Source organism: Diceros bicornis, chromosome 3 (genome assembly GCF_020826845.1).
Source record: "Diceros bicornis minor isolate mBicDic1 chromosome 3, mDicBic1.mat.cur, whole genome shotgun sequence".
Lineage (NCBI taxonomy): Eukaryota > Metazoa > Chordata > Mammalia > Perissodactyla > Rhinocerotidae > Diceros > Diceros bicornis.
In genome coordinates, this window is record NC_080742.1 from 85,710,892 (window position 1) to 85,733,616 (window position 22,725).

General features: G+C 38.6%; 1 protein-coding gene across 9 annotated transcripts in view; it reads right to left on the reverse strand.

The window, feature by feature from the left end:
• Window positions 1–22,725, reverse strand: part of DGKI (diacylglycerol kinase iota) — a 309,867-nt gene that overhangs the window by 181,094 nt on the left and 106,048 nt on the right. For 7 of the 9 annotated variants that reach the window (XM_058530901.1, XM_058530944.1, XM_058530909.1 and 4 more), the window contains 4 exons: window positions 17,585–17,659; window positions 16,985–17,083; window positions 6,948–7,030; window positions 4,998–5,058 (listed from right to left, as the gene is read on the reverse strand). In XM_058530901.1, the coding sequence (XP_058386884.1) occupies window positions 4,998–5,058; window positions 6,948–7,030; window positions 16,985–17,083; window positions 17,585–17,659 (318 nt within the window). The remainder of the gene's footprint in view (window positions 1–4,997; window positions 5,059–6,947; window positions 7,031–16,984; window positions 17,084–17,584; window positions 17,660–22,725) is intronic. The other 2 variants (XM_058530951.1, XM_058530892.1) reach the window with 1 other exon arrangement.

The window sequence follows — 22,725 nt, forward strand, 5'->3', positions numbered from 1 at the left end:
GACACAATAATAACAGGAAAAAAAAAATCTTCATGGACCAGAAACAAACAAAACACAAACCGGCAAGCCGAGGAAGTCAGGACTGTGGCCTCTGTCTGATGATGGGGAGTAAAAGTTCGCCCCCTGCTGGCAGGAGGCTGTGCTGGAGCCAGGTTCCTTCCCCGTCAGGAGAAAAGAGGGAAGAACCCCAGCCTGAGACCATGGCCAATAGAAAGCTGAGAACAGTTATGGCTGAAGGATCCCGAGAAAGCCTCTCTCTAATACGTGGTCCCAAGTTCCCAGTAGTTCACTGACATACCTGAAACACCCCTGACATCTCTGGACGGGAGCCTGAGCCACCTATAGAAAACCTGACTCTAGTCTCAGAGTCCTGGAAACCCTTCAAACTACTGGAAAGGGATAGTGAAGTGATGCAGAGAAAGAAAAGGGAAAAATCAAACACAACAACTTCCTCTGAAGATGAGCCTGCAAAGAAAAATTCTAAATCACATGAAGAATGCTGATACTAAGATGGACAGGAAAGTTAGGGGATTAATTCACTGTCCGTGAAATGCAAATAATTTCCCAATGACTGAAACAACCAGCTCATCCAGCACTCCTTCAATTACATTGCTTAATTAGTTGCAACACACAGCACTTGGCATATTTTCCACCACAACTAAAGAAAGCTATCCAGATTGGGCAAAATCATTTTCCAGTTTGCAGGATTCTTTCTTGCCTTCGTGTTAGGGAAAGCAGGGCTGACAGATCCAGAACACCAGGTCCCAGGCTTTGCCCCAAGCAGTACAGCCACGCGGCTGCAGCAGCCACCGCAGCAGCTGGCCAATGCTGCCACCACCTGTCCATGTGCAGCGTCAGCTCCCACTGCGCCTTTTGAGCAATGTTTCCATTCTGCAATATACTAACATTAGAGGCAGCTGAGGGGTGGAAAGGACAGTGAATTGAAACTTTCTTTGAACAGAGCAGACACATGGTGTATTTCCTTATATGCAGGCAAAAAGGTGAAGGACATTCATACTGAGAAATCAAAGGAAAACAAGGGCAACATTTCTGAACTCTGAAGGATAATCAAGATGCAGGATTTGATGCCTGGGTGTCCCTTTCTAACACGTACACTATGATCTTCTCTTTGATATTTTAATTTTTATTTGCACTTTAGAGTTTACACGATGATGTGTGTTAAAAGAAATGTTTAAAACCAGCCCTAAGGAAATCAAGATAAAAGAAAAGGTCTGAGCTTTTTGAAATAGAATGTAGATTTAGGATATCCATTCAATCATTCACAATGACCGCTACTGAGGGTGTACCAAGCGCTTCCTCTAGAGAGAGGATGGGATACACGTAGGCTGAGGGAGAAGAGGGGCTTGGAATGATCTGCTTGGCCCTGTCAATTAAAGGAAAATACTACTTCCTTCCCTGCTGTGGCTGTAATAAGTTAGGGCATGGGGATGCCTACTGTTTAGGGTGTATCCTCATTTAGGGAAGCCAACTGAACACGAAATAAGTGTGAATTGGGCAGCTAATGTTAATTTAACTCCGGGCCTTTGAAAAGACATTAACATGGTTATAGGTGGACCTGCTGATCAAATGTGGCTAATCCAAATTGGAGGACTATAAGCACAAAAACGTATACCGGATTGCAAAGACAGTACAAATCAAACATAAAGTGTCTCATTAATGATTTTCATATTGACTGTATGTTGAAATGATAATATTTTAGATATATTGGGTTAAATAAAATATACTATAAAATTAATTTCAACTGCTTTTTTTTTAAGTGTCTTCTAGAAAACTTAAAATTGAAAATGTGGCTTGCATTATAGTTCTCTTGGATAGCAATGGTTTATACTATTATAATGCTGCAGCTGTAAAGACCCTTAGACATCCAAAGGTATCCCTTTGCCAATTTCGATTGTCCTAGAAGAGGCTAAGGAACCTGACAAAGGTCACAGAAATCATGGCAGAACCACTTCTTTCACCTCCAAGTTCAATACTGGGAGATCCATCACTCTGCCTCCTTGTATTTTTTAATAACAGAAAATTAAAGTAACTAATATCGAAGCCTAAGAACTTTTTTCCAAATTAATGCAAGATATCTATATATTAAATAATACTTTGGACACTTAAACTAATATGGTTAAGGGTTAATATATCCTCATGCTAATCAGTCAAAATATTGCATTCAGATTCCTCCTTAACCTTGCCACTATACTGACAGGATTCTGACAGCCTCTACAGTGATAGATATGCTCCCAAACTAAGGGCTGAATACCTTATGTCAAATATACACCTGACACTTTCAAGAGACACTCTTTACTTCACTTGTCTAAAGCCAGCAGTTTTTCTTCATGAATCCATCAGGATGCTTCTTCTTTATATAAACGCTGCCCTCACGCAAAATTAAAAGTTTCATATTCTAAACTGATAAAATTTAAAATATCAATCACAGACCTTGATAAACATTTCATAAACCCCATCTATCTTTCACAAAACACCTCGTTTTAACAAGGTAAAATAAAATAAAACTTGGTTTTACATAAGGTACAAGATAAGCAAAGTTTTGATTCTGAGCGATGGGACTATAAAGACTACTATTGTCAAAAATAAATAGCTCAAAAGTACGCACCAATTCCAGGGTAAATATACTACTTTCATTTTAGACACACCTGTTGGCAGGGGACCCAAGTGTGAATGTCTAGTGCATTTGTGAGTTATGTGGAAGGATGTGAAAACTGAAGTTAGGAACATAGTTAAGGTCCCTAAGGGGAAAAAATACCTAGAATATAAAAGAACAGTTATATTTAGCCTTGTGGAATACCCATTAATTATGGTTTATTTAAAGAAGAGATGCTAGAAAAGACAGGATATAAAACGTAGGAGAAGCAGGTAGTCTGTGTGTCAAGAAGGCTGATATTAATGGCACCGGAGTGTATTCACAGACACTCAACGCTGTAACTGGATCTGGTCATTACGAGTCATTAGGGATGTACCAAGTCTCTCTCATCATTCTGGTTTTGTTCCAGACACTCTATCGAAACTGTTTTCTTGGAAACCACCAGTTACTTCCTGGTCTCCAAATTCAATAGCAATTATTCAGTCTCTCCTTACAGATATAACCATTGCCACTTTCTGGAAACTCCTTTTTTGGTTTGTTTTCTCTACAGAATAGACTACTGATTGTCCTTCTACTGCTATCTTTTCATTTTCCTTTTGAATTTTGGCTCAGACTCTATAACTATAGGTGTTTCACAAGTGTCTGGGCTTGGCTGTCTTCTCTTGTTGTCCTTTATGCTTTGAAATCCCATATTTTCCGATACTTATCTAATTGCAGAGAATGCCTCAATACCACATAACCTAGAATAGTACTTCCTACACACATGTGCTGAGTAGAGGAAAGGGAGAAGACAGCAGTGGGGGAGAGAGAGAGGTGATGGAAGCTTCACCAGATAATGGGGAAGTCTGGAAGGTGGAACACCCAATCGAAGATGAAGCCCAAGATGTGCAGATGTAGATTTGAGGTCATTGTCACTTAAGTTAAGAAAGAGGAAGAACTATGGATTCAGGACACCAGGCATATCCTCAACTTGTCTGCTGCTGTCACCAAGTTTTAGAGAAGGAAAAAAGATGTGAGTGGGATGTTGAAGTCGTATGGGAAGACAAGTAGATTCTAAAATAAGGAAGATAACTGTAATAAAGGGTCACAATGAGTTGATCATTTTATTAAAGATAAATAGCCTAGGGGGATGACTGAGCTAGGAAGAACACAGTGCGAGACTGCGTGTGTGTATGTTGTGTGTTGTGTGTATCTCCATCACCAGAGAATCTGTTTGGATGTAATTCTTATTAAAGAAGTTGGAAAAACTCCACACTAGCATATCCCTAAATATATCTCCCTAGAACACTACAATTGATTGAAATTTAATTAGTATTGTGGGGGGAAAAATTCCATGGTCAAATAATTTTGGAAAACTTGGGTTAAACAAAGTGAAACACGTTTGGCTTCTTTGCTGTAAGATTTTATAATGAATTTTATAAGCTAATAATGTGTATTGTGAATCTCAAAGAATAGTAACCACTACTTTCTCAACTGAAAAAATGTTTTCCTCTCCACAGAATATCTTAAGGGACCAGTAGAATCACTGTTCTATTTTTTTCAGTTGCATTTATTAGTATTTAATGTGTATCCAATGCTGCATTAAGTGCTCATGTGCTATGAGAGATAAAATTAGAAGATTTCGTTGCTACCTTTGAGAATAAAACATTCTAATTAGGGAGAGTAAGGAAAAGCCAAAAATAGTTCATAATAAAATCCTAGGTCCTATGAGAGCAGACTCTGGATACAGAAGAAAAAGATAGTGGACAGCAGAATCTTAATGTTATGATTCTCAACTCTGCCTTTGCTAAATACGTCAATATTAAGTAGAGGGCAAATGGAGAAATAGACAAGAGAAACAGAAAAATAGACCTGTGATATTAAACTTCAGCCCAATTCCATCTTTTCCTCAAAAATGAATACAAATGAGAACAATCAATGATCTTTAAGACAAAGCAATGTGAGTCAATATTCTAAATTTTATTTCCACTAGTAAAAAAAAAATGCAAGAATTCAATTGTGTCCATATACTTATCCTAAATAATTGTGACCAATTATTAAGAACAAATGGAAATAAGTCAGTTTGTATTTTTAAAAGAATTTTAGTCATCTGTAATCTTCATTCTAATGATCTGACCACATCCTTACCTTGTGGAACAGGAAAGAATATAGTACAGTTGAGGGAATGAAACATAATTTAGAAAAATCAAGTACAAATCCACGAGGATAGTAACAAAGTCCCTCCTAACCCTGAAAGGCTGGGATTCACAGGAGAGATACATGTGTTTTTTAGGGGATTGGAAAGACTGTGAGGTGGGAATGAAGAAAGAGAATTGTCATAAGGAAAACAACAGAAAGATGGAAGAAATCAGGGAGAAAGCTGGATTCTATTTTGAGGACCTACCGTTCCATCCCCACCACAGGCCAGAATCCGCAGATTTGGTACTTTCCTATACAACTCAAGCCTGTAGAGGAAATAGAAGAAAAAGTAAACAAAAAAGCACATCACTGGCCATACCTAGCAGAGAGAAAACAGCAGGGCAAAAAGTGGTGGTGGGGGCACTGCAGAAAATGTATAATCAGGAGGATGATGCCATCAAAACTAGTTACCAAGTAATCACAAGAGGATTGACTCCAACAAGTGGAGCAGAGGTTGGCAGCAAACATCATCTTTAAATGGCCAACGTTGGAACAGGATTTTAGGATGTCCTAGAGTTTTATTTCCCATAATTCCTATTAAGGTGTCAGCTCACATTATTTTCCTCATTAGTTGTGACTTCCTTCTTTTTCTTTTCCCATCATTCTCCTCCCTCCTTTCTCAAAAACAAATCACCATTAATTGGCAATCAATAGTCTTATATGTCTTCTCCTATTTTATTAGCTTTTTCTGGATCTATTTCTCAGATCTATACTTCCCACTCTTAATCCCAGGAAACTTTTTTCAGAGAGACGGGGGAGGATATCCTACTAGCATTGTTACTACCACACCCACAATTCCATCTCTCTCTCTCAACTCACTAACACTCAAACCCCCATTTATACTCCTCAGCCTGAAGAGGAAAGAATTACTGGTTTTTCTTTATTTTGAATTTGACTACCTGAAATTAGATCATTTTATCTTTCATAATGGCTCTCAAGAAAATGCAGTGATATCACCCCTGCTAAAATCTTTGCTTAAGTGAAGCTGTTAATAGTTCTGTTCTAGAAAACATCACCTATTTACAGCAAATAACATTTTTTCTGGAAATATTTCCTGTCCTGTCACGTCTTTATGGTGCTCTATGAAGTGTCTACCTAAAGTCTAACTAAAGTGATAAAATCTTAAGAAAGGTAAGCATCTAAAAGGTCAAAAGCCACGGTAGCAGATTTGCATTAGTACATCCAAATACAGAAGAAAATATAGAAGTCTGAAAGCAAACTCTGGTGGTCAAGAAGTTCATAGATTAAGGGAATGATGGCAGAAATTAATTTTCACATTTAATGTTCTCCTGTATGCTTAACATATGTAATTTATCCATTTCACACAGGAATATTACTTCTCTAGAAATCATCTGAGCTGATGTTTCTTTACCTTTGAAACTGTTACTTATAAAAAAATACCAGTAACTGGTATCCTTTAAGTTCTAATGTTTATCAGGTGACATCGAAATATTCTTAATAGATGGGTTTTAAGAAGAGAATCAGACAACAGAAGAAACATTCCTGCTCTTTCCCACCATGTACCAAAAGGAAGATACAGGATACACGTCACCTACATGTAGACTTTATTTTCAATGCCTCTAACAAAAACAGAGTATGAAATTTCTGAGAATGCCAGAAAATGGCTTGAGCAGGAATTAAAATGTCTCCCCGACTCTGGTGTAGAATCCACAGGTACCATCAATTAATCACTCAATCTCTCTCTCAAACGGACAAAGATGCACACACACACAGCCTTGAATTCAAATCATGAACATATTCATGAACAAATATGACCACTCTCCACAAAGATACACTTACATTTCCATTAATGTACATCTCCAAGGTTGTACATGCATAAATAGAAAAATGACTGATCCTTTCCCAATTCACAGACTTGTTAATAATCCACAGTTGCATGTATATAAGCAGTAAACACACTAGAAGTATTCCCTGAGTTAACAACTGACGAGATGGTCTGAAGAGAATTAACCCAATGAAGAGTAGGAGGGGAAACATCAGATGAAGTTTTAAAGGGAAGAGAGCACAAGTGAGAAAATAAATGAGAGGTGGTCAGAACATATTTCACAAGGTAATCAAATAATGATGCGTGACTTCAAAGTCCTTCTCATTTGCCTAAAAGATTATGGCCCCTGGAGGGTATTTCCAGACTTACGCATCTTTTGGCCCTTCCTGAGAAAGATCAAAGACTTGCCGTGGATTCAGGTACCACATGAACATCTGCAGGACTTTGGTTCCCTGTGAGGAAAAAAAAATGACAACAATAGGAAGAAATTTCCAAATACCAGCTACTCATTTAAAAAATAAAAATAAATCCTGTTATCTAAAATAATATCTAATTATAAACAGCATATAGAAGTAGTTAAGATCATGAGCTTTGGCCATCAATATACATAGGTTGAGTGCCCAGATCAGACTTCCATCTAACCTACGTAACTCTGGGCAATTGCTCAATTGCATCAAGCTCAGCTCCCTTGTCTTTAATGCGGAGACAAAAGCGCCTAGTGCACAGACTTGTTGTAAGGATTAAATTCCACCACGTTTAAGGAACGCATCACAGTGTTTGTCATACAATAAGTGCTTAATGAATAGTATCTACTAGTTTTACCACCATTACTTAACGTCTGAAAATCCATGTAGGGAAGTCATTAGTCAGCCTATGTAATTGAACAATTTTTACTTTATTGTGCAGATTACTATTGTCTTTGCATAATGTGAAATACGGACAGTATTGACTAGGTATAACTTTATTGAAATATTTTTTTTAACTGAAGCAAAAGTATAACAGGCTCCCCATTATTTTATATATATATTTATTTATTTATATATTTATATAAATTTATATAAAATAACATATAAATATTATTTATTTTTATATATATATATATAACTTCTCTAGTTAGTGGTATCAAATCCTACTTTGACATTTTTCAATTTCCATGTCTATATCTGTTTGTCCAAGCTAAACATTTCTCTCTCACATGAACATTTTTGGAGTGTTTTAAGTAATTGTGACATTTATACAGATGATCATCACGGCAAATACAAGGCAGTTCTGGAAATCATTTCTTAAAGTGAATTGAGCAAAGAAGAAATGAAAAAAAAATATTTTTATTAAGCTGTATCAGAAGAGCTTTAAAATCAAGTAAGGTACCTCATCTTAGGTCGTTATCAACCACAGCAATAAATATTCCTAAGTTTGTGTCCCTACTGTGCTGTACTTGAGCATCACCCTAGTATAGTAGAAACAGCGCAATATTTGAGGCAGAACTAACTTGGGTGCTCTAACTGGGTGATTATGAGCATTTATAATCCTGCAGAAATTCAGCATATAAAAATAGGAGGGCAGTGTCTACTTTCCAGGGTGATTATGAGAATTAAAGGAATCAGTAATAGTTACATATCTAGCACTGTATGCAGCACAAAATAGGGCTTTGTAAATGTTAGTCCCTTTCTTTCTTGCTCCTTGTTAGTCTATTCATTAAATTAGACTCGAGGGTGTGAAGGCTCCAGTGTAGTTCATAATTATCACATTGTGATGCCAGTTGTTACAGAGGCCAATGCAGGTCTTTTGTTCCACATTTCATCCAAACCTATAATTTAAAAGTTCTGCTTTATCATGTGCTTGCTATAAATTTAGGAATAACATCCTACCCTTAATTATTGCAACTAATCCTTCAGTTTCACCAAACAACATATTTTGCTTCCTATAAAATCCAGACATAGATTTATATACATAATAGATAATAGAGTTATATACATAATAGATTTATATACATACTAACTAAAACCTGGATCAATCTCTTTCTTCCCACACTGGGCCTTGCTATCAAGTAATTACCTCAAGTAACCTTTTATCTTTAATTGGGAATTAGCTCAAGTAATCCTCCATGTTTAATAGGTAACACCAGAGTCATTTTAATGACCAATCAATATACAAAAGATTTTCAACGGACTCACTAGAAAGTTAATTTTTCAGTTTTAGATTCCTAGAGCGATATGAATTGTTGATGTTAATTACTCCTTTCCATCTTTGGGTATGGCCGAGTACATGTCTCAATTTCAGCTTCTCCTATTATGCATACAATACTAGGTAATTAACTTCTTAAAAAAAATAAAAATAAGAAGCATTTAGAGGTTGTTTTCCTTAAACTAAAATTTCTCTAGAAGGTTTGAGTGACCACACCATTTTGTTTTTGCTCATTTTCAATCTGTGTTAGTAAGAACACCTAATTATCTCCATTTATCCTTTTGAGGAAAGGGTATTAAGGCTGGCAAGTTTTGCACTGCACACCTCTAGGAGGCACCATTTACATTGCAGCCTATTGGAATAAGGCCTTCTGGAGTTGTGCAGGGATAACTTGCATACCCATACATGGCTACTCTATCAGAGTTTACATTCAGACGTGATGTCATTACTTCTTTTAAAAGTAATCTTTCTAAAATATATCCATTAGCAAAAATGGCAAGTGTCGGAATGAAAGCATTGCATTGTTTTAAATCAGTAGGTGAGTGGAAGAAAAAAGGTCTAATATATTTAAGTCAATTCTATTAACTCTGCTGTTACCTCTAGGATAAGCTACTCTAGGGCTTTAACAAAAGTAATTTATTCAACAGTACTGAATGGTCTGACAAATACTAATTCACCAGGAAAAAAGTAATTTCTTTCTTTCTCACTGGCAGGATTAAATCTACTTAGTCACTGACACAATCGTCATTCACTAACCAGTCCGAAACACCCTGACAGTTATTACATGCTCTATGCCAAATGCAAAAGCTGCAACTTTTGTGCAAGAGTCTAGTTTTCTCCAAAGGAAAAAATGGCTTACACATCAATCTAGACAGGGAGCTCATACATACAGTTGTAGATATAATACCTCACTGACCACAGAACTTTTTAAGATATCGTGAGACTGGGTATTTTTATGGAGTGATAAAACTGTTCTTTCCAACTCCAGGTGTTAGGGAACAGAGTGGGGCAGGAGAAAACAGGTAGATTGTTCTAGAGGGAAATGAACAGGATTCATCCATTCACCTACTATGTGCTAAGCACAGTTTTAGGTAGGGGAAGAGAAAGATGGACAAAACAGAAGATCTTGCTCTCCAGAGGAAGTTCTATTCATTATTCATAAAAGAAAATATCATGGTAATGATTTGGGGGTATGGAGAATCAATTAAGAAGGGTCAGCTCAAATAGTACATCAATCTTCTCATGTAGGCTGAAACATTCTGATAGGTTAATAAGCAAGCCTTGGTTTACGTCATAGAAGTATTATCTAGATCATGGAAAGAACTGCACAGACAATAAGAAAGGCCCTAGGAAAATAAAAATTAGTGGTAGGAAGAGGTTAAGAAATAATTATTTCAAACTGGCTCCAAACAATCCCAAAGGAACACCTAATTTACTTAATAAACACATATGAGGCTCCTACTCTGCCCATGTGTACACTCAGGAGCTCAGAAGGAGACCAACGCAAAGTAAATGAGTTCACTAATGTGGCAAATGCTATGGTAGAGACGCCTACTGAGAAGTATGAGTGGTCAGAGGAGATACTCCAAGCCCAAATTTGGGGATTAGATGAAGGCTTCCTACGTATGATACTTAAATTTTGCCTTGAAATATGAGTTAACCATTTCTTTCCATGTGCAGTAAAGGAAGAAGTTTTAGGGTAAAGGCACAACATGTGTGAAACAGCAAGACATGCCATGGAAAAACCTCATTCCGTTCAGTCTTCAAACCATGAGGCAGGAGCAGTGGGAGACAAAATTGCCCAAGTGAGTTTAGATTAAGTAACATTTGCTAAGGAGCTTAGGCTTTATTTTACAGGAAATAAGAGTCCTGAAATGCTTTAATCGGGGGAGTTTGGCTGACATTTTGATATATCAGTCTAGCTACAAACTAAAAAGCTAGACATCAGGTCCTAGATCTATCAAAGGGGCTAGATGGCTTGGTTTGGGTCTTAGCCACTGCTAGAGACTGAATGTTTGTGTTCCTCCAAAATTCATAAGGTGATATCCTAACCCTCAATGTGATGGTACTAGGAGGTGGGGACTTTGGGAGGTGCTTAGGTCGTGAGGGTATTAGTGCCTCATGAATGGGATTAAATGTGCCTTTATAAAAGAGACCCCAGAGAGGTCCTCTGCCCCTATCGCCATGTGAGGACACACTGAGAAGATGGCTGTCTACGAACCAGAAAGTGGGCTCTCACCAGACACTGAATCTGTAGGTGCCTTGATCTTGGACTTCCCAGCCTCCAGAACCGTGAGAAATAAATTCCTGTTGTTTATCAGCTACCCAGTCTATGGTATTCTGTTATGGTAGCCTGAACAGACTAAGACAGCTGCCCTCACACTCCCACCAATATTGTGACTTCGAAAAAGGGACTTTACACAGATTCATTGTTTGGTTGTTTTCATTCCATCTGTTGAGGCTGGCTCAACAAGAATATCTTGAGATTGGATTTTGACATGTGCTACCATCAACTGACTGCCCCTCCGCCCTCTTCTCAGCCTTTTCTAGGCTTTAGGAGCCTAAAATTTTATCTAAACGTAATGACTCTTGATTTATCCCCAGATTGAGCATCGCAGAAAATAACGTCTTCATTGAGGTTGTTTCTTCAAGTTTTTAGAAACAGTTTGGAGACTCAAATATTTGAAATTATTTACTCTCTTCGTCTCCTACTTCTCCCCACCGTGGTCGACTTGCCCCTGACTTAGCAGGGGAGGACCTGGTCTGGGGGAGCGTGTCCACAGATGGTGGTGTGAACTCGGTCAGCATGAGCCTGTCCACAGACTGGAGACTCCTTCCTTCTATCACCTACTGATAAGGACCGTGGGAGCTCCAATCCAGAGGTCCAACTCATGCCATACCTCAACCCTGGAATTTCACACTGAAAAGTGTGAGAAGCCAGGGTCTGAACCCCTCAACTCTCAAGACTGGCTAATTAGAATTGTTCTAGTGGTCAGAACATCTACTTAACCTTGAACTTATAATAGACGCTACTGGAAGATGAAGTTCATGAGAGAGTGTGAGGGAGAGACGGTGTGAAAGCAGGAAGCATCTAGAGATATCAGAAGGCACGACAAGACTCAGGTAGAAAGATGTCAATGAGTCAGGGGCATCCAAGAAAAATAATAAGTTTTGAAGTTAAAGCAGAGACAAAAGTAAGAGAGAAGGCCTATTTCTCAAGCCCTCAGGGTGCCACATGGAGGAGGGGATTATGCTGCAGTAAACTTTATCTTCCACTTACTACCTTGTCTCCACAGGAGACATTCAAAGTTGATACTGTGGTCCCTGGTTCCAGTGCTTATTCTTTCAAATAATTCAGATCCCAACAGTAACAGTAGTGCCACCAACCTCTAAAGCTTTGCAAAACACCCAGTATTATCTCCACCTTAATAGTGTTAGAAAAACGGAGAAAATTATTGTGAAGTTATCTGTTTAAAAGAAGGAATTGCTTAATAGAAGGACATAGAAGTAGTCCCCATGTGCATTCATCTCATTATATTCCTGCTAAGTGTTGGCAATTTTCCGTACACATAAAATACAGTAGGAAGAAAAGAAAAAAGCAAGAGATATTTTACTTGCCAGCAGATGGCGATACAGTCTAGTTATTTAAAGAACAGACGCCTAACCAAGTTTTTTTTTTTTTTAAAGTTTGAAGTGTAAGCTTCAAGAACAGAAGAGAGGGGAGTGCTTTATATCTAGAAGCAAATGAGCAGAATACATCTATGAAAAGGCAAAAATCAGGATTTAACAACAAAAACCACAAACGATTTCTCTACTGATGGCAGTAAGCCCTTGCTAATCAGAGTGTGGTCTCCGAGCAGAAGCAACAGCATCACCTGGGAGCTTGTTAGAAAAGCAGAATCTCAGGGCCACCCCCTGACTCACTGAATCAGAATCTGCATTTTAACACAGTCCCCAACCCATTCATAATCACATTAAAGCTAGAGAAGAAAAGTCCATGGTTCTCAACACAGGCTACACAATAAACTGGGGAACTTATACCAGCTAAGGGGGCCTACTCTCGCAGGTTCTGATTTAATTGGTATGGGGCAGGGAAGACATCAAAAGCTGCCCAGCTTATTCTGATGTGCAGCCAGGGTTGAGAACCGCTGCTCTAAGCTAAGAGATGAGCAGCCTTGACAATAGTAAGGGCAAGGGAAGATGCTGTTTTCCAAACAAATCAATAAATTTTCATCTCAAATAAATTCTCACCTGATGTGCTCCTCACACAGGTCCTAGGTATTCTCAGAGATTCTGAAATGACTGATGATGTTTCTCTAAGCATGTTCCACCAACCACATATATCAGAATCACCTGAGATGCTTACTGAATATTGACAGTTCCAGGCCTCACCTCAGACTCACTGCATCAGATTTTGTGCGGTAGAGCATTTTTAACAAGTGTCTCCATGTTTTTTATTTACACAAAAGTTTGACAGCCACTGGACTAATTTTGGACTGAAGTTTCTTGAAACTGAAAATTTCCAAATAAGAATTCTGATGAGTGGTATGTCAAAGGTTCTTATGACTGAGGATGTCAAATAGATGTAGAGGTCATGTTACTAATCTCTTGTCTACAGGTAAGTAAAATTGAATGGTCTCCCTTTCCCAACAGAACATTACACTATGTAACATTTGCACACAGAACACTCTAGAAGGAGAAACTCCAGGTGAGAAGGGGTGTATCCCTCCAGTTTCACCTTCCTGGGGTGCACCTGCCTCGTTTTCACTGCCCACCTCTGCTCTCTTTTGCTGCTTTGTCTCAACTATGGTTCATTTGGGTCAGAGAGAAAAAACAGAGCAGGGGAGGGCAAAATTATGGAGGAAACAACGGAGCTGAGGAATGAGAAATTCTCTTCCTCTGATTCTGTTTTGCCAAAAGGGGACCACTTAATTTATCCTCTGACTCTCCATTATGTGGCTGAATCTACCCTCATCTGCAATGTTAAGCTCACATTACAGCCACAGCTCAGGAAAAGGTTGGTCCTAACAGCGGGGTAGATCACCTCTGACCATGACTCTTTCCTATTCACTACAATCAGAGCATCAAGCTGCGCCTTCCTAAGACTGAAGATGGAACTATAAATAGATTGAGCAGCTGAAGGTTAGTTTGAATGATTCCAATTGTACATGGGTGTTTGGATTTCTTTACAGTTTTCTCAATATTTCACATTGTACTTAGAAACAATGTTCTTTATTAGGCTTAGTAAAGAATTCTATTTCATAGAGGAAATACACAGAAAAATTTAAAGTTATTCATTTTGGTTTGGATTCTCATACTTCTGTGAATCCTCGATATTCTGGAAGTAACATCATTAGGGCAACAGATTCACAAGCCAAAATGCGTAAAATGACAGCAAAGTCATTTAAGTCTTTTGTCTCTAATAACTGGGCATTTTTTTATTGGAATATCTTACTATCACCTCAAATTCCTCAAACACATCTCAACCTCTTTCCCAAAATAATTCTTCCCTTTCCTGAATACTCATCAATAACAAAGCCGCTATTCAGGTAATCTGCTGTAAAGTCTTGATCATGACGTTTTACTTCCCTTTATGTATTCCATTCATCCATCTGTCCACCCATCCACCCACCCATCTGTTCACCCACTCACCCACCATCCATCCATCCATCCATCCACCCACTCACCCACCATCTATCCATTAATTATCCATCCTCCCATCCATCCATACATCCACTCATCCATCCATCCATCCATCCATCCATTGGATCTATCCATCTACCCAATTTATGCCAAAGTTATGTGAATATCCTCCTGACTTATATATATCCTCAATGTGTCAAATTAATCTTCCTTAAGGATGCTTCTATCATATCACTCCTTTGTTCAAAGTATAAAATATTTTTAAAAACTAAAAAACTTTAAAGAGCAAGACTAGTTTCCATTGTACAAATCCAAAATCCTCAGCCAAGTTTTAAGACACTGTTCCATAGGCTCATTCTAATCTTTAATCACATTTCTAATAACTGAATATGCATACTCCACCCATTTTTTTCCTCAAAATGAATCATTTTCATCACAACATCCCTTCTTCTCTTCATATTGTTTATTACATAATTATTTGTTTACTACTACATGCCATGTACTAGAAATCACAGGTTCAAAGGTGCAGCCTCTGGCATTATGGAGCCTATATCTTAGCAGTACAGACACACATAGAACAGTCATGTTGCAATTCACATAATACAGGTGTTTACCAAGGGCTATGGGAGCACAGTGGGCAGGGCGATTAATTTTGCAACAGTTCAGAAAGGTGCTCCTGAGCCTTAAAGGATGAATAGGAATTTGCCACAGTAGAGAGAAGGAAGGGGCATTACTCCAGCTTTCTCTCCTCTGAGTAACTAAGCAGAAGTCCATCTTCGATTTCACCACTTCCATGACACCATTTCCTTATTGCTCCCAAGTCATTGCTTGCCTCTGAAATCCCACAGCACTTGTGGTCTGATCCACTCAGTTTAGAATTCACATACAGTTGATGTTGCTTGAATCATCTTTCCCATTTGCCCCTTTTTTGTCATTAACAAACAATATGTCCTTAGAAACTTCCTTAGGCTTCCTTGAGCTGTTTTCCAGTTAGTGAAATAGGAAGCAACATTAGATCATCTCTGAAGTCCCTGTCATTAATAATCTATACAGGGATTGAACAAGAACAGGCTACATCTTAACTGGACTGTCTGCTCCTCAAAGGTAGGAATCACCTACAAGCTTCTGTATGCCCTAGAAAAAAGCTTATGATTTCATAAATGCATTTTCTATGACTCTCATAATAAAATATATTTGGCATTAATTAGCATGTGGTGCTCAGGTGGCCAAAATCATGGAGTCAATTACATTAGCTTTGCTCTGTTCCCTGGTCCCGAACCTCACCCCCAGCCCTCCTTAGGCTATCGGGAGACAAGACCTAGAGAGTGGGTATGGTTCAGGGCAAATTGAACCTCACTCCCGAGAAATTCCTCTCCAGGTACTCCTCCAGTGAGAGTCTTAGGATCACCATCATTACAACACGATCATCACTCAGCAAGTCAAAAACAGCAGGATGTTGAAAACAGATTATTTCTCTGCTTACAACACATTTCTTTTCCCTGTTCTCTACAATGTTAATAGAGATTTTTAACACAGCAAGTTATCAAGAATTTCGAAGAAAGAGAGGAGAGGAGGGATAATATTTTCTTTAAATTAAAAGCTCCCATAAGAGAGCTTTATTGTAATTAATACATGCTGGAAAATGCCCATTATCTTTAGTAATAAAAACATCATCTCGGACTGTTGGGTCAATCCTAATTATATGACCCCTTTCCTTCTTCAGGGTGACTAAATAGGTTTGAACCTTTAGTTGGTTCATGTGAAACTTCAAAGAATCTTACCTCAAAATGTAAAACATACACTTAACTTAATGGACAGAGAAAATTTTTTATCATCCAATCTAACATGAAAATAGAGAAAATCAAAGCCCACAGAAGAGTATTGATAAGAAGCCTCAGAGAGTGGGAAGAAAATTAGATGAGACAAAGACCTGGATTCTAGGAAAAAAATCTATCCTTTAAAAAGATGTGTCACTTCAGGTATGTCATTAAACAACTTTTCTAAAGCTATTTCTTTATCGTCAAATGAGGTAACATTGCATTACAGAATTTGGTCAAGGACCAGATGAAACCTGTAGAAGGTGACACTTTTGTTTGCACTGCTGGCGTTTGTTGTGAATGGTGTTTGTTGTAAATGATTATCGTGAGTGATGAGTCATCCTTCTCTCTTTCCTCTGAGGATAGGGACAAGAGTAATCACGTCTAACTTTAACAATAGGAGAAAAGAAAGGTAAGTTCATAAAGAACTTCCTAACTATAAGAGTTGAGAAACTCTGAAACACTAAACAAGAGATTCTAGAATGACCTTTCCCATAAATCTGTAAGGAGAATGTCAGCAGTTAAGTTTTTGGAGTACCCCTGGTATAGTCTTATCTGGAAGCACAGGAGTAAATCACAGACCCTCTAGTTTCGCCCACCCTGTAACATTTAAGGCTGTCCTCTACTGGAGCAACCTTGTCCCTGAGAAACTGGTTGTCTGCCAACGCTTGGGGCCCTAGTGGTGCTATTTTAATTGGTGTTGGGAATTGTGTTTTCAAAAGCACTGAAACTTCTAAAGTAAACTCACGAAAAACAACTCACCTGGTTGCCTCCACTCTTGGGGTTCACAAACACAAGCAAGGGTTTCATGAGCGGAGAAGAGATAGGTTTTATCACAAAAGGACGACCTTTGTTTTCCTGCTGAAATAAGAAAGCAGCACTATTGAGACATACACACATGGCTTCAAAGGCCACCCCAAAGCAAAGAAAGTGGGAACCCCCCCCCCCAAAAAACCTATCTTACTTCATGGAACTTATTCTTAATAGGACATTCCATATAAAACTGGGAATAAAGTATCTCAAAAACTATAATTTGCCCCTGGGAATTAAGCCATGCTTATGATTTTACTCTGTATACACTAAGCATTCTAGAACTGTTAGCTCTTATCTTCATCATCATCATCTTTGGGATAATATTTCCAGGCAACCGCAAATACTCTGACTCTGAAGTGGTAGGAGGATATGTTATGTTAATTATTTTTTTAGGAAAAGAAAGAATTCCAGTGTGGTTAGAGTGTAGTGGAGGAGGAAAGAGTGGTAGGAGATATTTCAGAAAAATAAGCTTGGGCCAGATCCTGTAGGACAGAGGCAGATACGGAAAGGAGGAAGTATTTCATTGGAACATAATCTTGAAAGACTCACTTCAGTTCCTCTTTTACTGGCTTTTCTTTTAAAGCTTGTTCTCTTCTTCTTCCGATTTGAAGCCTTCAGGGAGTTCTGTAGGGAAAGAAGGAAACACCTGAGCTCATGGCAGACAGCCCAAGAGCTTTCCCATGCAGAACCATGTAGGAGATGACGGCACACATGCTGTTCCGCTGCATGCTTCTCATGCTTTGACACTTCCAAGCCACTGTTCATGGGTAAGCCACAGACAGAAATCAGTCGAGTGCTTCAGAAGGAGCGACTGACTCCCCACCACACGGAGAGGCAGGGAGTGAGAACCCTGGAGGCTCTCACGGACTTCACATGACAACACATGTTATACCTGCCAACCCTCCCAGTAAAAATGGAAGAATCCCAAATTCTCTGAGGGGCTCCAGTCTCCCGCCCAACCAGGTCCGTCTCCCGCCCAACCAAGTTCAAGTTCATCTCCTGGTATGGAGATCACCTATGTGGAAATGTAAAAAAGGAGGCCATTTTTCATATTTTTCTTTTTTTTTCCCTCTGTTTACCTGTTCTAGTAATAGTCATAAAATGACTCAACCCCAATGGAACTTTATGATCCAACTATCCTATCAACATTGAGGGCTGAGTTTTAAAATGCAGAGATAAGACTCACCTCAAGTTACTTATAATAATAGAGCAACAGTCATTGCTCTTTCTCTATCTAAAGACCCATTGGTTTAAAAAGGCTTCCCTCCCCTGGTAGCCTTGACGTTTTCTTCTCATAGAGGTACCTCCAGCTTGTTGAAATACAGTGACCTCAAATTTACTTTCCCTGTCTTTCCCTTTTTAGAGATTTTATGGACCACAACTTTGTGATTACTTTAACTAACCCTTTACTCTTAATATTTGATACAGATGCCTTGAGAAGAACCTCTCTTTCAGAGGACAGTCACAACTCACTGGTTGAAGACAAAGCAAAACCAGATTTAATTAGCAGAGAGTCAACACGTAATAGATTGCCATCTTTGCAAAGCAAGATATCACTACCACATCATAGATGTTTAACCAAGTGTTGAAAGCCTGAAACACAGAATTCTTAAAAGTTTATACATGTCTATACACATGCATTGCTTGAGCAGTTAAAGGTTTTTAAATAACTTGAAGAAACTTAGATATCTATTCTTCTACTTCTTAGGGTAATTTTTCTTAGAGCATTCAAAATAAACCTTAGTCTACACATATACTAACACATTCAAATTAACAAGATTGAAACTATTCAACTTTTATTTTACTTTCATTTGGACTACAAAAAAAGTAAGTTGATTTGTGGCCTGTGCTCACCAAGGACGAAGGAAACTTTCTTGAACCACCATTTGTCCCAAGGTTTTCTTCCCCCATCAGATTAAAACAAAGTATCTTCAGGTCCCCTGAGTCTCATGAGAAAAGAGATCCAGAAGCTCATGGGTGTTCTAGACTCCAGGTTACTCCTCATCACTCTCTCTAGACTATCTTTCTCCTGCAAATAGATCTCCATGTTTCTGAATTCCTTCTTAAATGGATCTATTATCATGTCCATCTTGGGGGAAACTTTTGCATTAAAGTATTTGCTATATTTTGACTACTTTCAGTTTGTTTGAAAGGGAAGGAAAACGATTTAGAACCTTTAAACGTTTGATCAGCCAAATGATCCAAGAAGAATGCTGGAAACTACTAGGCTGGCAGCAACAGTATCTATCTGACAGCAATTAATGATGCTGAGCGGTTCTCAACCATCACTGCACACTGGCCTCACCCAGGCAGCTTTTTAAAAATGCTGATATCTGGGCCCCATCAAATATTCTTATTTAATCTGTTTGGGGTGAAGCCCAGGCAAAGATACATATTTTAAAGCTCCTGAGCCATTCTAACATGTAGCCACAGTTGAGGACCTCTGTTTGAAGTAGAAAGGGCAGAGTGAAGAGACATAGATACCGTGGTAAAGCAGCAGATCAATGGGATAAGAAGCATGAGCTGTGGAATCTGATGGACTGGGTGTGAATTCTGTATCTCCCTGTTACTAGATAGGTGACCTTGGCCATATCGGTCAAACTTTTGAAATAACAGTTTCTTAATTTTAAAATGAAGGTGATAATACCTACCTCACAGGACACTTGTGAAGTTTAAAGGAGAAAAGGTATGTGAAGCTTGATATCCATCCCATGACAAGCACTTCCATAAATGTGAGTTGCCTCGTTCACAGCTGTGTATCCCCAGCACCTAGCACGAATGCCTGGCACACAGTATGCACTCAAATCATTGTTGAAATAGTGAATCAATATATTATAATTCACAACACTCACTGAGCCTTTCCTGACCTTTGGAAAGGATCCTTAGGATGTGAATGCTTGTCTCCTAACTTCTTTGTTGTTTTAGTTCATTTACTGCCAGAGCAATGCACGACACCAAGGGCTTACAGGAACACACTATGGTTCTTGGTTCTTAACAGAACTCAACAATTAAACTCCAAGAAATAGGCTAATGGATCAGGCTAAGATTACTTCCTAAACTTGCCTGAACATAGAAATCACAGTTCTTCAGGTGATTCTGATGATCAAATACATTTGGGAAACTGAATTAGAAAAACACATCAAAATAAGGCTTGATGTCTGAAAACAGAGCAGGCAAGGAACTCAACTCTAATAGGGAACAGAAACACAAGACAGCTTTTTTAAAACAAAGTAGCAAATAGGAGTGCTTCTGAGCCTTGCTGAGCCTAATGCATCTGAGGCCTTCTTCATCTCACAGAACAAGAAGGGGGCGAAGATCAAGCACAATGGTTGACTTACAGTTACCTGCATGCTTGTATGTGAGCTCTGAGGAAGCTTACAGCCCTACAGATAGTTAGCAGAAGATAAATAGCATGGAATGTCATAGCACACTTCAAAACTCCTGAGGCTTCCTTCTGTTCATTGTGAATATGTATCTCTGTCTCAATATATATAACTTCTTTTAGAAGTCAGGATAATGCAATGAAAAATAGATGGATGTGAAGGCAGATTTGGGTTGTGTTTCGGCCATCACAAGACAAGTCACCTAGCGCTGCTCGTCTACAATATTGCTTACCTTGCCTGGGACACTATTGTTGTGAGAGTTAAACAGAAAAGCATGCTTTTCAAGAATGTAAAAATTATCCCAAGAAGTCACTGTGTAGAATTGTTGGTGATATGTTCAAGAAACCTTCAATTCTTGTCCTGAGTTCTATCACAAAGCATCTCTGTTATCAGGGGCAGCTGACTCAGTGATACAACGGGTTCCCTTTGCAAGTTCAACACTATCAGAACAGTGAAATGTTGTACCCTCATTTGGACTTTTGCATTCTTCTGATTCTAACAGCATTCACCCCCTGTACATTCTGTGCCCACTGTTTTGTTAAAGTCTTAAGAAAAGATAAAGGCTTTTTGTTTTCTTGTATCAAGGCAGTATTACCTTGCCACAGAAATAATCCTATCAACAAAATCTTTATCATAGTTACGACTCCTTCCTGGGCTGTTAAGAAATGTCTGTGGGTGAATCGTTCAACTGTGAATGAAACTTAACTACCTCTTATTACCCTTCAGGGATTTTCCCAGATTATGAGATCACAAAGGACCAGTTTTAGCAACAGATTTAAAGAGAAGATTTCTCACTTCATCATCCCAAATGAAGTCCTTCCCTGTTAAACAGTGGACAACACTCTGATGGATCACAGGACCGAGAGTCATGGACTTTGTCTATTAAAGAGCGTTCTCACTCTGCGCTGCTTCAACTGCGCCGTTGGGACAACGGTTGTCTGAAGATAGCCAAGCAGAAGAATAAAGAAAACTCACTCCAGAAGTAAGGCCAGGGTCTCAGCAGCTTCAACTAGACATATATGGCTAAATCACAGCAAGTATTAACCTTTAGAATTGACCAAAGGAAATGGCTTTGGCAATTTTGAGGGATATTGTTGGTCATTGCTGTTACATTTCATGGGTCTCCAGCATTTTAAGATCATCCAGTCATAAGGAATAAGAAAGGACTAGCATGAAGAAAGCTCATACAAGGCTAGGAAGAAGCTGATTGTGGCACTGTTTACAAGTAGACCATTAGAAACAACACAAATATCCATCAGTAGGGAGTTAGCTAAATAAACTGTAATATATCCATAGTATGGAATATATACAGCAGTTTAAAAATGAGTTAAATCTATTTATACTAACACAGACTTTTCCCCAAGAATCTATTTTTTTTTTAACTAGGAAAGACAAGTTTTAAAGCATTGTGTGTAAAATGATGTCATTTATTAAAAACACACACGTCTGGTCTCCTATAACTTGACCCCACAAAAAATTCATGTAACACAGGTCTTGCTCCATCAGCTCCAAGCACTTGCATTAGTACCTGAACATCTTTAACTTGTTTATCCAAGAAAAATATTATCCTCTAATATTTTCAGTCCAGAGGAGAAACAATGACATCTGTAACTTTAAATACATCAACAGATTCAGGCTTGATTCTTAAAATTTAGTTTTCTTTTGATTTTAATTCCTTACAGTCATCTACCTTCCATCATCTTTTAATTTCTAGGTCTCTCCAAATAATCTTGTGATGAAACCCAGCAAATCATCCAGGCAGCCCTCATTCCCCTTACCATCAAGGTTTCACACAGCTCCCAATTCCACAGCTGGTCACGGAGTAATTATCCACTCAGAGCCAGCCATCTTTTAACAGAGAAGGAAAATACGTGGTTTAATCCCACCTCTTTACAACCCAGTTTTCCTGACCTTTATACAGTCACGTAGACTTCCTTTACTCCTCCTCTCTTTAGAATCATTTTTTAGACACAAACATCACAAATACAGCTGACTTTATTTGATAATCCATCTTAACTGTTGTTCTCAGTATGTTCTGTCAACTTGCATTGTCCTTCCTCATCCCTCTTCCCAGTCACACCCCCTGCATCTTTCAAGACCAAACACAAATGACATATTTTCCATTTAGTCTACACTGATCTCCATGGCTGAGGCTGCTCAATCCCACTCCATGTTTCCACATCTTAGGTAGCACTTACCACTGTCTGCCTTAGATGTGTGGGCCTCTCTCGGACCATTGCCGATTTAACCAACCTGTCTTGTCCCTTCCTCTCACCACCCTACAGTGTCTCTCTCCTAAAAGATGCA